The sequence below is a fragment of the Ambystoma mexicanum genome, chromosome 3p (genome assembly GCF_040938575.1).
Source record: "Ambystoma mexicanum isolate Mex_15411 chromosome 3p, UKY_AmexF1_1, whole genome shotgun sequence".
Classification (NCBI taxonomy): Eukaryota; Metazoa; Chordata; class Amphibia; order Caudata; family Ambystomatidae; genus Ambystoma; species Ambystoma mexicanum.
In genome coordinates, this window is record NC_090925.1 from 111,972,715 (window position 1) to 111,990,323 (window position 17,609).

The 17,609-nt window shown below is 47.9% G+C and overlaps 1 protein-coding gene across 1 annotated transcript in view; it reads left to right on the top strand.

Annotated features, from left to right (window-relative positions):
- LOC138580136 (E3 ubiquitin-protein ligase TRIM11-like) overlaps nt 1-17,609 on the top strand; it is a 188,886-nt gene that overhangs the window by 143,046 nt on the left and 28,231 nt on the right. The window contains exon 5 of the mRNA XM_069650447.1: nt 3,047-3,162. Within this exon, the coding sequence (XP_069506548.1) occupies nt 3,047-3,162 (116 nt within the window). The remainder of the gene's footprint in view (nt 1-3,046; nt 3,163-17,609) is intronic.

Consider the following 17,609-nt stretch of genomic DNA (forward strand, 5'->3'; position numbering starts at 1 on the left):
TGGATTACATGGATGGAGCTGGATGGAGCAGATGGAGCTGGATGGAGCGGATGAAACGGCAGAGTGGATGGAATGAATGAATGAAATGGACAGAGTTGCTGAAATGGACAGAGTGGCTGGAATGGATGGAGTGGATGGAGTGGATGGAATAGAACGAATAAACAGAATAGGTGGAATGGATGGAGTGATGAATAGATGAACCAGAATAGACAGAATGGATGAATAGGACAAAATGAATGATTTGGATAGAATGGATGAATTGGATAGGGTGGATGGAATAGATGGAATGAATGGATGGAATGTATAGAGTGGATGGAATAGATGGAATGGATAGAGTAGATATAACAGATGGACTGGACAGAGTGGATGGAATGGATGGAATGAGTAGAGTGAATGGAATAAGTAGAATGGATGGAATGGATAGAGTGGATGGAATAGGTAGAATAGATGATATGGATAAAATGAACAGAAATAGATAGAACGGACGAACTAGAAGGAATAGACGAATTGAACAAAATGAATGGGGCAGATGGAATTAGCGGAATTTGATGAAATTCGCCCCACACGTTGTATCACTGTGCACCCTGTTCCCCGCTGTTGCTATATATCTGTATCTCCCTATATATGCTATTTATCTGTATACCCGTATCGCCCCCCCCCCCGTCTCTAAGTGTCTGTTTGTCTCTAAGCTCCAACCATCACCTGCCTGGTCTCGAGCACTCCAAAGATAACCACCTCATCACATCTCTAAGCTTACTCTCTACTATACACCATCCCTCAACTAGAATACAGCTATACCCCTGACTAATTCGACCTAGCTGTCCACATACGAATACGACCTCATCAACACCTCATCACCCTAATAAAACGCAGCTAACTGAGCACATTCTGGCACAGTTGCTCACATATGCGTCCTACAGGCCTAACGCAGCCAGAGCCCATTCTGGATGTCTACCCACCAGACTGCACACATCCATCTGACATCTCCAGCACCACACCTAAATGATAGGACGCAGCTACGAACCGGCAATTACACGAGCTGCACACTTATCTGGTGCACCGACGCACCGTACGAAACTATCTCTTTCTGCTGACCAGAAAAAAGGTTCCCGAGGGCGTTCAACCTACCAGCGCTTTGAGGTCATACCAATGATATATAGAGCGCTAAATAAATGTCAAATAACATAACATAACATTCATGGGGTTGTCTCTTCGACAGCAATTTGCCCAGTGAATGAACTGATCCATCGGGATAGCATGAGGTTCAGCATTCCTGTAAGATGCTTGAGCAGGGGTGACTTCAATTAATTATGCCACTGTGACTTCATTTCCAGCTCTATCATTATTGATTGCATGCTCAGAATACTATGGGACCAGTCAGGCACAGCCTGTTCAGGATTGTGAATTCATGCAAAAGATTTGACCATGTAGCCGGAGCAATTTGATTCTCTTGCCCCTTAATCTTGTTGAGGCCAAATCCATGTGTCTTTTAATTTAGCAGCTGATACTCATCACAGGCTCTTCAGATGAACACTTTGAAAGTGTCTTAGAGATCTGCACTTAGTACCATCTCACACTTCTCCATGGTTGAGCAAGAGAATAGCAGCTTTCGATGCACCCCCTCCCTCGAACTATTCCCTCATCCTCAGCATCACTGAGCCTAGCTGTAATATTGGCAAGCAGACGCTCTTCCCCTATTCCATTCCTGCTGCCGCTTGTTCAGATTCCTTTACAGTCCTTTCTGTTCCATATAGAAGATGTGATAAGGGAGTTCAATCTACTCAACAGCTGCTTGCATATCAAAATAAGTAAACAGATGCAAAAATGTTGATTGTACGTTCATTCATACCATATTAATAAGCCTGTAAATATTTAGCAGCAGTAATTCCCATAGTTGAGGTAACATGACTGACTCTCTCATATCATTTAGAGAAGCTAGAGCTACAACCTGCAAAACAAAGGAACACAATTCAATCACATCTGGTAACAAAAGCAATATACCATCACCTAATAATGATACGCAATTTCTTTTGGGTACATCACTGGTGCGTGGCTCAAAGCCGATTGGTCTTCGCAAAAGAAACAAGACTAGATTTGTAGTTTAGACAGACTATTCTATTTGGAGAAAACTATTGCAGGAAGCAACCGTGCATTCCCCGCACTACGAAACCCAACCCCTGGATATAGGTAGGTGGTTTTCTATGAGCCCTTTTGGAGTATCCCATTCACTGTGGATATTAGTTAAGCTATGAGTAAGAGTTAAGAATTAAACCTCTTTTCTTGTTGATTTATTTGCCCCTTTCATAGGGAGAACTTAAAACACTGAAACAGAATCTCCTAGAGGATAAATATTGAAACACATTGGTCCTGATGAAGGTGACACAAATAACACAGTCACTGAAACCCGTCGACAATACCTACGGATATCCTTTACTTGGTTGTTGGATACATCACTCTTAATCTTCATTCGTTAAACAAACAAAGTAATCAAATCACAATTGGCACTGAATAACACTGCATTCATTTAAATTTGAGTTACACACTAATGGGTGAGTAGAATAAATTGAATTCCAAATCCCTTCTCGAATGTAATCAAAGAGCTTGTATATTAGACATTAATAGATGGACACACTACATGATATTCAGAGCTTTAGCATCTCCCACTCCTGGGCAAGTGGCTGGGAGTAGAGGTCTACTCCTCTTTTTGAGGGGTTAGAACCATTATCATCATCTGTAGAAGTATTAATACACTTGTTCATTGGACAGAGTCTCACCCTTATATTTTAGTAATGGGGTCATCTCTTTGACTGTCCCTTTTAGATAGGCGGTCCATCATCTGTACTAGGGCCATTTCCCTGCCTACACACAGGAACACAGTCTTCTTCCTGAGGGACAGTATAGTTTTTTAACAGTAGGACATTTGTTATCGACAGCGGTTCACCAAGTGCAAAGCAATTGGAGGCCAATTAAACTATTGCTTACAGAAGTGGGTGGATCCTTAGGCTTTAGAATTTCTCAAAATCAGTAATTCTGTGTTTCTTCCCAGATGCAAGAGTGAGACAGTAACGGCGACAGAAGACGTTTTTTCTACTGAGCTGAGCAACAGTGTCTGCAGTTTTTCTAAGGATCATGTCGTAACAAAAATGCTTGGAAAATATAGAGGTAAATGAATGTGTAACCCCTGATTTACCCGCATTGTTGTTTTACAATCTAGCACACACAGCATTGCCAGTCTCATTGATGGGAAGGATGAGGGGAGAGTGCAGAGAATGCTGTAGGCCACCGGACAGGTCTGCTTTCCCATTCCTTAACATCGCCTCCACCATTACCCCATGCAAAGGTTACAGTTTTAGGGTTCATTTGTTTTCCAAAAAATAACAACACTTGCCTATGTCAACATTTTTAGTATCTGGACTATAAGATGTTCTCTGAGACCGAGTGGACAATGGTCCAAATAATACACAATGATCACACACATTTACTGTTGACCCAGCTTACTTCACATGCACCATGTTGGATAGTCAGGCTCTACTTAGGAATCTAAGTGTTTTCTGTACCCAAGTGAATCTACAGAGAATCATAACATCTGTTATTTCAGTACTGCCTGTTTGGCTTTGGCGTGTTTTGGTGGCATAAGCCATCATATTGCCAAAACCATTGCTACAAAGAAAGAAAGAAAGAGAGGGATTTGGAGAGCAGGATATCTTGTTGTCATGGCAACTTTCAACACTCCTAGATCAAATGGGAACCTCACAATGTGTTCATTTCCTTCTCCTTGCACCATGCATACCAATGAGGAGTTTTGTGCATGGATTGTGCCAATCAGGAGCAGATTTTTAAATCACATGCATTCTTTCAAGCAGCAGTGCAGTAATCCTTCCCGGCCTACTATTCTGTCCATGGCCATCCCGAGGGGTTGAAGGGGGCTCCGTTTTGGGGTGTCATCGGCAGCTGAGGTATTTCAAAATATCATCAGAGGTGCCCTGGCTGACATCAGTGACGACATCCTGGTGTTCGCCAAGACTGAGGTGTGCCACTTATGCAAGCTGGCCAGGAATTTCAAGAGGCTGCAGTCATTGGGCCTTACGCTCCACAGGGAAAAGTGTGAGTTCTTGCGACCGACCATTGAATTCTTTGGATTTATGTTCAAGGAAGGGGGTGTGTCACCAGATCCCAGAAAGGTAAAAGACATCAAAGAGGCCCGACCACCGGAGAATGTATCGGAGGTGAGGAGCTTTCTTGGAATGGTGACGTACTGTGGTCGCTTCATTAAGAATTTAGCATCCAGGTCAGAACCCTTGAGGGCCCTTACGAAGAAAGAAAAAGTGTGGCAATGGGGCCCTCTTGAGCAGGCGGCGTTTGAGGATATCAAAAGCGCCCTCACAGCTGAAGACACCATGGCCTTCTTCTATATGGATAAAATGAACAGAAATAGATAGAACGGACGAACTAGAAGGAATAGACGGATTGAACAAAATGAATGGGGCAGATGGAATTAGCGGAATTTGATGAAATTCGCCCCACACGTTGTATCACTGTGCACCCTGTTCCCCGCTGTTGCTATATATCTGTATCTCCCTATATATGCTATTTATCTGTATACCCGTATCGCCCCCCCCCCCCGTCTCTAAGTGTCTGTTTGTCTCTAAGCTCCAACCATCACCTGCCTGGTCTCGAGCACTCCAAAGATAACCACCTCATCAATCCCGAGGGGTTGAAGGGGGCAGGAGGGGCAAATTACCCGGGCCTCTCACTTAGGAGGGGCCTCGCGACACCATCCCCTCGCCTGAGTAGAAGGCAACACAGTCCACCCGTATTCCTTAATCACACAGGGGACTGTGCTGCTTGTTCTCAACCCCTGCAACGATTTAGTTTGTACGTGGAGCCGTTTGGCTCCGTATGTAAACAGCAAAATAATGGAAGACGGCAGGGCTCAGAAGTCAGCTCCGCTGCTTCCCATTATTGATCTGGCAGCGTAGACATGCTGAATGACAAGAGAGGACTCCTCTCCTGTCACTCAGCGTGTTCACGTTGCGGAGACCTGAAACGTGAACACGCTGACTGACAGGAGAAGGTCTGCACTCCTGTAAGGCAGCGTGTTTGTGTGCTAGAGTGAAGGGAGGCCATCCAGTCCTCCATGACTGCGCGGGTACTTATGAAGGGTGTATGGAGGTACGGTAAGTGTTTTTTTATTTCAAATGAAATGTGCATGTTTATATGTGTGTGTATATACATTACGTGTGTGTACATATATGTGTATGAATGCATGCGTGTATGTTGGTGTTTATGTTTGTGTCAATGCTGTGTTTGGTTTTATGTATGCGTGCATGTAAGGAGTTCTCCCACTGTTCTGGTGGATGAAAGCATAGGTGAAAGTGTTGTATGTGAGTGTGTGTGCCAGCCCTCACTCCTAGATTTAGCGGCCCTGCAGGCCACTAAATTTAAGATGGGGGCTGGCATTCTTTTTTTGTTTGTGTTATTAGGTGGCACTGCCAAAACTATTGCATTAGAGCACAGACAGTGGTTGAAATTGACTTTTTTTACATGCGGATCGCACCTAGTGCAGGGGAATGGGGCGTGTCCAGCGATTGGAGGATTAGGAGGATTAGGAGGCTATAGGGCAGGTATTTTACTCACCCCCATAAACATTTGCCTCCTAACACCTGAGAAGATTTATCATGAACACCTGGAAAATTGCCCAATTTCGTATATTGTTGTCAGAAAAATACAAAATCTGCACCCCTTTTAGACCTATAAAATGCACATCAATATATCCAGAACAGTGCAATATTGACAACGGATTTCACAGGGCTCCTGCTCAAGTGGTCTTGTGTGGAAGTGTCTCACCTCTGGACCTAGCAACCACGGTTCAAATACCTGCCCGACATAGTTTAAAACACGAACGCACTACAGCATTATAAAATAAATATATAGTGCACATAGATATCCCAGGATTGTGGAGCTAGATCTGAGATCCGGGAAGACATATTTTGCCAGATCCAGGAAGATCCGGCCCAATGACAGCACGGAGTACAGATCGGGATAAATGGCATATGAGGAGGGACTCAAAGCTTGTAGGTGTTGTTTGGTTATTTGCACACTGATTGACTGCCCATGGCCATGCTAATCCCTATGGCAATTCCAAACCAGTTCCTGACCCCCCCCACTTAAACACCTCCTTGTGGAAACTGTTTGAGCTCGCTTTAATTAAGCCTTACAATCAAACTTTGCACTCAAAGTTCCTGCCAGTTGCTTCTCAAAGGATTCTTTTGAGAGTAAATGACTTAATGGAAGTTGTAAACATGCCACTGGTGTAATAAAAATGTCTTGACCAGGTCTGCCTTCAGCCACGCGATTTAAAAGCACTATGCGTGTGCTTCACAGAAGTCCTATTAAAAACAAACATTGGCAAAACCAACAGTTTTGGCTTTTGCATAAGTATCAGGCATTTGCCATACACTGCTATTATATGCTCAGGTACTCGAACCATTTTACACCTACTACCATCAACGACCAGTTAATACCAATCCAGCAGTGCCTTTCCCATGCCTATCCGAAAGCCCAAACTGTTGGCATTGCCAATGCTTGTTTTGCTTTACCCTTGATGCACAGGACCATGCATCAAGGGTAAAGCAAGCATAGGTGCTACTACATGGCTAAACTGGACCACATTGAATGTAGGCCAGTCAAGCCAGTAATAACACTTATGGTGCACAGCCAGCCTGGATATACTTTCTGTGGCATGGCATTTTTACTGGCTGGGAGTCCTAATATGGTAATGTTGGCATATATTGGTGCAGCTGTGTGGACATTTATGGTAACAGCCAGCATGAATATGTTGTTGGCAAAGACGGCATGAAATGCATTGGAAAATGTTCCTGTGCATGGTTGTTGACTTGCAACTATTGGGTTTTCCCATGCGCTACCATAGAAAACTAATTGCAAACTGTATGGCTTTCTACACAATCTTTCAAAGAAAGTGCTGTAAAATGCACCATTTTAACCCAATGTTTCAAACATTTTCTTGGGAGTGAGAACCCCTCTAAAGCACCCCTTGTTTGGTTTGGGCTCCCTCACTGTGCTCTGTCTAACCTGCATAATTGGTGCAAACATTTAAGCCCCTCCTGTTAAAAATGTCACCAGCCTTCACTGTACATCATCTATCTGTCACTCTGTATAATGTTTGTTTCAATGCACACACAGGGACAGGGCCAGAGGCATAGCCAGGATTGTGTAACTAGTGGGGCCCACCTCAGTGACATTAACATCTGTAAATGCCCACGCAGCGCTGCTGAGTGGGCATTTACAGATTTTCGATGAGCCTTGTCCGCTCAGGCCCTACCCTGTCCACGCCTCTGGCCAGGGCGCTCCTTAATGCTGGCATCACGCACGACACGCTGTCATGCATCCTATATATATTTATGCATATGATAGAAAAGTTAGTCTGGTATAAACTTTTCTTCAGTAGAGAAACCTAACTTTGCTGTAGTAGATTTGCACTTGTAGGAATATACCATATTTGGGTTCATCCATACATAAACTCAAGGGGAGATTTCTCGAGTGCCCTGTTTGCAGCGGTGCCACCGCTTTCCCAGTGCAGTCGCATCCTTGAACTAGGACGCTGGCATGAAGTTTCAGAGGCTAGGGCGTCCAAGATGGAAGCAGGAACACGCCCAGTGAAGACTGAAGAGGTATGTGTGGTGGGGCGTTGTGGCAGAGGTGCCAAGAGGCCAGGTACCAGTTTCCGTGACAGGGGCAGGAGAGCTGGAGAAGCGTGCCAAAAGTGTGGCTATGACCTGCCCTACCCCGCTGAGTGTCCAGCGGCAGGAAAAACTTGTGGGCGATGCGGCCTTGCTGACCACTATGCACATGTTTGCAAGGCGTTCCTGCCCGTAATGGTGCGCAGGGGCCCAGTCCGGTCTGGGTTCCTGCATCAATCCTGCCCACCTAACGTGGCACAGGTCGACCAAGGGGAGGAAGGTGCCCAAGCGGAAGAGGAAGAAGAGGAGGAGAATATCTTCTTCGTGTCAAGTGTGGCGGCTGTAAAGTCGAAAAACAGACAGCAACCAAGGTGCGTGGTGGTGGTCAATAAGTCACCCGTCCCAGTGCTTGTGGACACGGGTGCGTCTGTCAACGGGATGGCCAGTGGACACTACGATGCGATGGACACACCGCCGAAACTGGTCAGCCCGAGAGCCCGCATCTTCACTTTCGGAGCGTCGGAACCGATCCCGTTGGATGGCGCCTTTGTGGCAATAGTGGAACATGCTGGGTCGAGAATCAGGGCGAGATTCTACGTAACACTGGTGAGCACGAATACATTACTGAGCTGCGCCGCGGCAGAGGCCCTGGGCATTGTAAGCTTCGCTTACTCAGTATATATAGAAGACATACATGACCTATTGGACAAATACTCTGCCCTGTTCCAAGGAATCGGTCAAATGGCCGGTAATCCAGTGAGGCTGCAAATAGATGAGTCTGTGCAGCCCATAGCTTTGAAACATCGGCGGGTGCCCTTCCATCTGAGGGAACACGTGGACAAAGAGCTGGACAATTTAGTGAACTTGGACATTATTGAGAAGGTCGAGGGTCCCACACCATGGGTGTCACCGATAGTGGTGGCGAGGAAACCGAAACAACCTGACTCAGTAAGGATATGCATCGACATGAGGCTCCCCAACAAGTCCATCAAGAGAGAGAGACATTTGACGCCAACTATCAACAACATCATCGCAGAATTGCAGGGAGTTCGTTTCTTCTCAAAGCTAGAACTCAGGGCCGGTTACCACCAGGTCGTGCTGCATCCAGAGTCAAGGTATATAACGACCTTCACCACGCACAGAGGCCTGTATAGTTACAAAAGACTCCGTTTTGGGGTGTCATCGGCAGCTGAGGTATTTCAAAATATCATCAGAGGTGCCCTGGCTGACATCAGTGACGACATCCTGGTGTTCGCCAAGACTGAGGTGTGCCACTTATGCAAGCTGGCCAGGAATTTCAAGAGGCTGCAGTCATTGGGCCTTACGCTCCACAGGGAAAAGTGTGAGTTCTTGCGACCGACCATTGAATTCTTTGGATTTATGTTCAAGGAAGGGGGTGTGTCACCAGATCCCAGAAAGGTAAAAGACATCAAAGAGGCCCGACCACCGGAGAATGTATCGGAGGTGAGGAGCTTTCTTGGAATGGTGACGTACTGTGGTCGCTTCATTAAGAATTTAGCATCCAGGTCAGAACCCTTGAGGGCCCTTACGAAGAAAGAAAAAGTGTGGCAATGGGGCCCTCTTGAGCAGGCGGCGTTTGAGGATATCAAAAGCGCCCTCACAGCTGAAGACACCATGGCCTTCTTCGACCCAACACTCCAATCATAGATAATTGTGGACGCCAGCCCATTCGGCCTGGGGGCCGTATTGACGCAAATCGGCCTGGATGACAGCGTCTGCCCAGTAGCATATGCCAGCAAGGCGCTGTCTGACACCGAGCAGCGCCACTCCCACATCGAGCGAGAGGCCCTCGCCGTATTGTGGGGGTGCAGGCATTTCAGGCTGTATGTCCTGGGCCGGCCAGTGACTGTTGTGACTGACCACAAGCCGCTGCTTCCCATCTTGGCGGGATCCTCTTCCAAGCCACCAGCGAGAATTGAATGGTGGATGCTCGCACTCCTTGAGTACGGTATCTCCCTAGTGTACAGACCCTGTGCCAAAAATGCAGCGGACTACCTGTCCCGTCACCCGGGGAATGGCAGCGAAGAAGCACTGGCTGCATGTGCTGAGGAGGCGGATGACCACGTACAGATGGTGGTGGAAGCAGCCACCCCGAATGCCAGGCCCCTAGAGGAACTGGAGGCAACGGCAGCCCGGGATGAGTGTTTTCACATCCTGAAGACCGCAATGCAGCAGGGATCATGAAGAACCGTGCTTGAATCACTGGCCGGACGCACCCAAGAAGCAAAGGTGGTGCTAGAACAACTGTGGAAGGTGAGGGAGGAACTATCTTTCTCAGCCACAGGCCTCCTGTTGAGGGGTGACCGGATCGTCATGCCCCAAGCCAAGATCCAGGAGGTGATAAGTCTGGCCCACCAGGGACACAAAGGGGCCACAAAAACCAAGACGTGACTACACCTCAAGGTGTGGTTCCCGGAGTTGAAATGGAGGGTCGATGAACATGTGGCCGCATGCGTCTGGTGCCCGGCGGCGTCCCCCGCACAATGAGAGCCTGCCATTGAGACCATGCCCAGAGGGACGCGCCCCTGGAGGTGGTGCAGGACGGCTTTGGGTCCACCACACTAGGCACACACTTCCTGATAGTGGTGGACGAGTACTCCCATTACCCTGAGGTGGAGTTTGTGGACTCGGTGGCTTTTGAACATGTGGTTGTGGCCCTCGAGAAGGACTTCGCCTCTCATGGTTTTACCCATACCCTGTGCTCGGACAATGGGGCGTCCTTTCAGAGTGAGCACTTCTCAGAACTGATGGACGGGTATGGGGTCCAACACCGGAAGATCACCCCGCTCTGGCCAAGAGCCAACGGTGAGGCGGAAAGACTGATGCGAACTCTGAATAAGACATTCCGGATAGCACAGGACCAAGGACGATGTCTGCAAAGAGCGCTATATCAGTTTCTGAGAGTCTTCCACACCACTCCCCACTCATCGACGGGGGTGGCCCCAGCCGAGGCCCTCTTCAAACGGTGCCCCCGAGGGCTGCTGCCTGAGGTTGGTGAAAAGGAGCCCAGAGTGATCGACGACCAGCAGGTGGAGCTTGATCGCAGGCTGCGGACGGAGCAGGAGAACGCGAGGAGAGGACTCTGCCCGCAATGCCTAGAACCTGGGGATGAGGTGCTGATACGAAATAGGCACCCCCACTGGAAGCCGTCATGGGGTCCATGGTGACGGCATCGGACGGGAGATCGTCAGTCACCAGGAACTTGAGTTTCTTTAAGATACTAGGGGACACAAGAACTGACCCACCCCAAGAACAGGACAATATGGAAGTACCCGACGAGGGTGGAGGTGCTGGCCCCCTCCCTTCATCTCCAGTGGAGGGACCACTGCCGGAGAGATCGCCCGTGCCGGAGGCCAGCAGGAGGTACCCCCTGAGGACAGGGTGAGGGAAACCTGCTCGCCTCACCGACTACGTGCTGGGACAAGTATCCTGAACGGCCTGTGTGTTGTGTGTAGTTGTTATGGGGATCCAGGGCGGCTGTGATTAAAGGGGTGCCGCGGAAGGTTTTGATTATTTGCACTGTTTGATGCGTGGTTGTTATTGTTGGAATTGTTGATGCACATTTGTTTGTCCTCATGAAAAAGGAGGAGTGTGGTGCTGCCCCTTTAAGTGAAGCGCACGCGGCAGCGTGACGTTGCACGCCGCTGCGTGCACTATAAATAAAGGGGGCGTTGCCGGCCGCGATAGTGTGACCGGGGAGCCCGAACTGGACAGACGTCTCCGGCTGAGTCTGTGGAGTTGGGGGCTCACGGGCATTGCCATCAGGGTCATAGAGGGATCTCCAACACTGCCGATGCAGCTTCGAATCCCGGCAAGGCCAAACTCAGCCCTTCATCCTTCTGAGGTCGATAAATGAGCACACTGTGGGTAATAATAAGCAGCACTCAGATGCCTGACGGTTCGTAGCGCTATATAAATGCAAATGAGTGATGCCTAGTGCTGCCGCCTCGCACACTGTGAACGACTCCCCCTCACACACACTCCCACAGAACAAATACTTTAGCTCTGTGTAACCCCATTAATGCTTTTCTTTCACAGCCTGTCTCCCCTGCTGCCACCACATGGCGCTGCCTCGGTTCCGTTATACCCGACAACCCAGGACACCGTCCTTACAGAGGCTTCTCAGATGTTCTGTGGAGGAGCCCTTTTTAAATGGGAGGCGCAATTCTCCTCATGTTTATTCTTGACATGTTTTCATCTGGAATTGTGAGTTGATGTATAACTCAGCCTTTCTGCTTATATTACTTCTGCACAGCACAGGTCATCAGATGTCTTCCCGGATCTCGGACCTGGCCTGCCTCAGCCCTGGCCTTAGGGGTGGGCGAGCTCAGAAGGACTCAGGCCGGCCCCCAGTGCTTTAAGTGGGGTGCTAAATCAGTGGCGGGGGGTTCTCTTTAGGGCTACGCCCCTAACTAGAGCCTGCCTCGCCTAAAGGGGGGCTGTTAAAAGCAGGAGAGCTGGAGCGCACTTGCATTATTATCATTGCTGTCCCCAGCCCCTCCTTTTGAGCAAAAGGAGGGGCTGGGTTCACCAAGGGTGTGACACCAGTGTGCCCCAGCTCTAAGATGCAGAAGCCAGCCCTTTCATTCAAGGAGCCACTTGGTTAAAAACGGGCTGTCTGAAATGCCGTTTTTTTTCTAATCCGAAGTGCTGACACCTACATGCATACTGTGTAACCGTGCAGCGCTTCGCTGCACAGACTGCCTGAGGTGTCGGCGTGACTGGGTATAGTCAAAGGTGGGACTCGGCTCGGGGGCCCTTTCTGCAGACTTCCGGGGCTTAGCCCGGCCTAGCCCCGGCCCACTTAAATCCCTGTCAGCTCCTCATCTCGCGACCGTGCCTGCCCAAAGCAGGTGGTGACCATAAGCCCCTCCAGCTGCCTGCAACCTTAAAAACACTTCTGAAGTGCCGACTGCACAACTGGAGCGTGTTGGCATGACTTCCTGCCTGTCCTGGCTACCTGACTTCTTGTCCCGCCCCTGTCAGTCATTGATTGGCTGGGACGGGATAACAGGAAGTCAGTCAGCCCGGACGGGCATGAAGTCAGTCGAGCGCTCCTGTTATGTGTTGGCGCAGTGGTGAATTTATTTCTCCCCAGCCCCCTCGTACTGATATTCTCATCCCTCACCCCCTCACACCACTTTTCTCAACCCCCAGCCCCCTCTCACTCCTTTTCTCAATCCCCTTGCATCCCATTTCTCGGCCCCCACCCCCCTTGCACCTCTTTTCTCAGCCCCTATCACCCTCACACCTCTTTTCTAGGATCCCAGCCCCCTTGGCCCCCTTGCACCTCTTTTTTAGGCCCCAGGCCCCTTGCATCCCTCTTCTCAGAGCCCTAGCCCCCTGCACCCCTCTTCTTCTCCCTCCAGCCTCTTGCACTCCTTTTCTCTGGACCCAACCCCCTTGCAGCCCTTTTCAAGCCATCTTTATAAAGCAGAGTATTGTTGAAAGCCAAACAGGGGTGTGAGGAGCGGAGAAGATGAGATTGCAAGTGAGTCGTGAGTATTTGCCCAGGATGTGGCAAGCGAGTTTGCAATCCTGGAGACTGGAACAGTTATTTTCCCCGATTGTGGTCTGTTAGGCAGAATTACATGCAGTACCCTTTGGGAACACTACACACAATTAAGACTACAGGTGTAAGCACAATCTCACCTTTGGTACAAGCCTGCACTACACAGTTATGTGGTAGCAGTGGCTGAGCAGCCAGACTTATCTCAAGAGGGATGTGAGCAGTACAAGATGTTGCACAAAGGACTTGCAATCACAGTAGTTCAAACAAACACTATTCAAGGTTTCTTGGTAAAAGAATATGCATTTATTTACACAGTCAGTTGGAAAACATTCCACTAGTAAGAAGCAGCTCAATATCACACTATAATACACTACAGTACACAACCAATAAGTTCCTTAACAAGTTAGGCTCCTCTGAAGTGGGAGCAAAATGGCACTTCAGTAACTTTCAAAAGGGGTAGAAAGACAAAGGTTATAAGAATCAAAACACAATTACTTTCAGAGGCAGGGCAAATAGTTTCAGTTCACTACAAGAGGCAATTCAATTCAATATGCTTGGGCCAAAGTCAATGGTTCAGTGTCTTGGATAGGATAGCACAGTTCTGGTAGTAAACGGTTAAGTCTTTACCAATGTTCTTAGAAGTAGTTTGCTAGATAAAGAGTTATATGTCGGTTTAGGAGCGAACAGGACTCCGAAGTTGGGAAAGTTTTACAAACTTTCACTGTGGCAGAAACAATTTCCACACTGTGTTTGCACAGTACCTTATGGATAAAGAAAAGCTGTAGCTGAGGCAGTTGTTCCCGGCAGTTCCTGTAGATCTTGCTGTTCCTGAGCATCAGTCATGGGGACAGGAAGGAGGACGTCGGGAGGTTCCTGCACTGCCCAGGGAAGAAGCCACAAGCTTGGCTAAACGTCAGTTTTAAGGTGTGAGTGCCTTAAAGTCCACAAACTGGTATCCTTCTCACTGGATATCTGGTTTTCAACAGCACTCTGAAGAAAATTCTACCAGTATGGAGACGGTGTCCAGGTGGCTTGCGATTTGGTTGTTCACACCAGCTCAAGGGAAGAAGTCGTCCTTGAAGGGGCTTCTCTGTCGAGGGAGTTTTAGGCAATTTGGACCTGCAGCAGGGCTTCACCGGGCAAACCAACAGTCCAGGAGTTGCAGCAGTCGTCTTCCTTCAGCTCGTCTTCGGTTCTTTCGTTCCAGTGGTCGACTCTGCCTTCCAAGTCCCAGAGACCTGCTTTTAAACAGTTTTCTCCCATTCATTCCAGCCTAGCTGTCACTCACCCAGCAGGATGGCTGTCCTTGCCGGACAGTCAGCCAGCCAATCATGACAGAGTACATTCAGGTCTCCTAGGAGACTAAGCACAGGGTGTTTCGGGCACCCCCCTCACACCCTGTCCACTCCAGACACTCAGGCGCCAGAGGAGGGCTTCAGCACTGAAGCCAAAGGGCATCGAACAAAGGGACAAAACCTGGTTTGGCGCGCAGTTAAACACACCAAGGACCTTTCTTAAAAGAAACGGCAAAAAAAGATGACCAGAGTCTGTTTTTACAGAGGGGTCTTGGGCGCCATATTGAAAAACATGGCTGACCCTATTTTTAGCTACCGGTGTTCGCGATCGGGAAAAATCATGGTAGTTCATTCTAAAACGACTGCCACCAGCCATTTCAAGAGGAAAGGATAACATGTGACTGTTACATGAGTGTTTAGACACGGGATGCTAGGCAACCCCTCCAGCACTCTATAGGAAGATAGTGTGTGCTGGGTCTATGAATTTAAAAAGACTAGCAAAGTCAATTTAACTTTACATGCTCTGGGAGACAGTAGTCAGTCCCAGAGAAGGTATTTAAACCTTGGGAAGTCTGAAAGACATCCCTGTACCACTGCACTAAAGGTGCTGTGTGACACACAAGAAAAAGATGATGCCTATGGAGTTTGTCTAAAAACTCTATATCCACAGAACACAAAAGTAGAACACACATCAAAATACATGAAAGAGTGGGGAAAAAAGGCTCACACTCTTTACAGGTACAAAATGAAATTCCTAGAAATCCAGCAAAGTTGCTGGGGTCTCAAAAGGTAAGAGAAATTAGCACATTCTTGAGAATTCTCCCTAACATGGCCATGCGCTGCTTTTCAGGGCATAAGGAAAGGATACATGTGGGTGGACAGTGTCGCTTTTTTCAGAGGGGTGATGCAGCACCCCTTTGGTATTTATGAGGCTGGCAAGCTTGCTCATGTGTTTGGCTACCATGATTTCACCCAGGTTGTCACGTTCCCAGTGTTGACGCTTATTCCATATCCACAGAACACAAAAGTAGAACACACATCAAAATATATGAGAGTGGGAAAAAAGGCTCACACTCTTTCCAGGTAAAAAATTAAAGTCCTAGAAATCCAGCAAAGTTGCTGGGGGTCTCAAAAGGTAAGAGAAATTAGCACATTCTTGAGAATTCTTCCTAACACACGTCCCCCCCCCCCCCAGACTAAGGGACAGGAGGATTTAATCCACTCCTGGATGAATCTCCTTACTCCAGTCGGTCAAACATCCTGGAGAGACCATCAGCATTTTGGTGGTGACACCCAGACCTGTGTTCAATGGAAAAATCAAACCCTTGCAGGCTGATTGACCATCTCAGTAGTTTAGGGTTTTCCCCTTTCATTTGCATCAACCATCTCAAGGGTTGGTGGTCAGTCTGAATCACAAAAGTAGATCCATGCAAATATGGCCTAAACTTCTTCAGTGACCACACAACAGCAAAACATTCTCTTTCAATGGTTGCCCACCTTGTTTCAGGTTACTTCAGCTTCCTGCTGATGAAGCAAATGGGGTGCTCCCTACCTTTCTCATCCAGCTGACTCAGAACTGCACCTATACCTGTATTGGAAGCATCTGTTTGCACAATTAAGGTTTGGTTATAGTCAGGAGCTCTTAAGACTGGAGCTTGACAAAGGGCTTTCTTAAGGCCTTCAAATGCTTGAGTGCACTCCTCATTCCACCTGACCTTCTTGGGAAATTTGGGTGAGGAGATCACTGTCTTTTGGAGAAGCTATGGTCACATAGTTCTCTATGAAGTTCCTATAGTAACCAGTGAGGCCTAGGAATGTTCTCACTTGGGTTTGAGTATTAGGGGTCGCCCAGTTTTGTACAGCTTGTACCTTGCTAGGCAAATGCCTGATTTCACCTCCTCCTACCTCATGTCCAGGGTCACTCTGACCAATTTGACATTTACTTGCCTTTATGGTCAGATGAACCTGCTCAAGAGCCTGCAAAACATATCCTAAGTGGTCAACATGGTCTTTCCAAGTAGCGCTGAACACTGCAATGTCATCCAAGTATGCCATGCAGAAGTCCTCCATCCAATTCAGAACTTGATTAACCATCGTTTGGAATGTTGCAGGTGCATTCTTTAGTCCAAAAGGCATTACCTTAAACTGGTAGAGGCCTGCTTGGGTGTATAATGCAGTTTTCTCCTTGGCATGGTCTGTCAGTGCTATTTTCCAATAGCCTGAAGTGAGATCAAATGTACTGAGGTACTTGGCTGAACCAAGTTTGTCCACCAGTTCATCTGTCCTTGGTAAAGGATGGGCAGCAGTCTTTGTGACTGCATTAAGAGCTCTATAGTCCACACAGAATCTCAACATCTTGGATCCTGCCTTTGGCACTAGTACAACCGGACTAGACCATGGACTGGTAGATGGCTCTATTACCCCGAGATTAAGCATCTTGTTGACCTCTTCCTTTATGTGGGTTCTAACATGATCTGACATCCTGTAATCTCTGCTTTTAACAGGTAAACAGTCACCAGTGAGCATATCATGCTGGCCCCAACGGGTCAAGCCTGGCGATAGTGAAAACAGGGAGGCAAACTGATTTAACAGAAACCTGCACTCCTCCTGTTGTTCCAGTGTCAGATTAGAAGAGAGATTGACTCCTATCTTCTCATCAAAAGGCTGTCCTCTGAGTAGGTCAAGTAGAGGTTCACTCTCCTCCTCCTCTTGAGCTGAAGCTAGAAGCAAAGCTCCTACTTCTGGTCTTGAGACATAAGCTTTTAGACGGTTGGTGTGAAAGCCTCTGGGAGCCTCCTTAGGATTGCCTAAGTCCACCAGATAGTTGACCTCCCCAAGTTTGCCCACAACCTTGAAGGGTCCTATCCATTTGTCCTGTAAGGCCCTGTGCCTTGTAGGTATCATAACAAAAAACTGGTCTTGAGTAAACTCAACCTTGTTGGCCTTCTGGTCATGCCAATGATTCACCAGAGCCTGACCTGCTTTTAAGTTATATGATGCTTCTGCCATCATGTGTGATATTCTCCTACGGAGACCTATCACATAGTCAGTGACTCTCACTTGCTTGGGGGAAGGAGCACT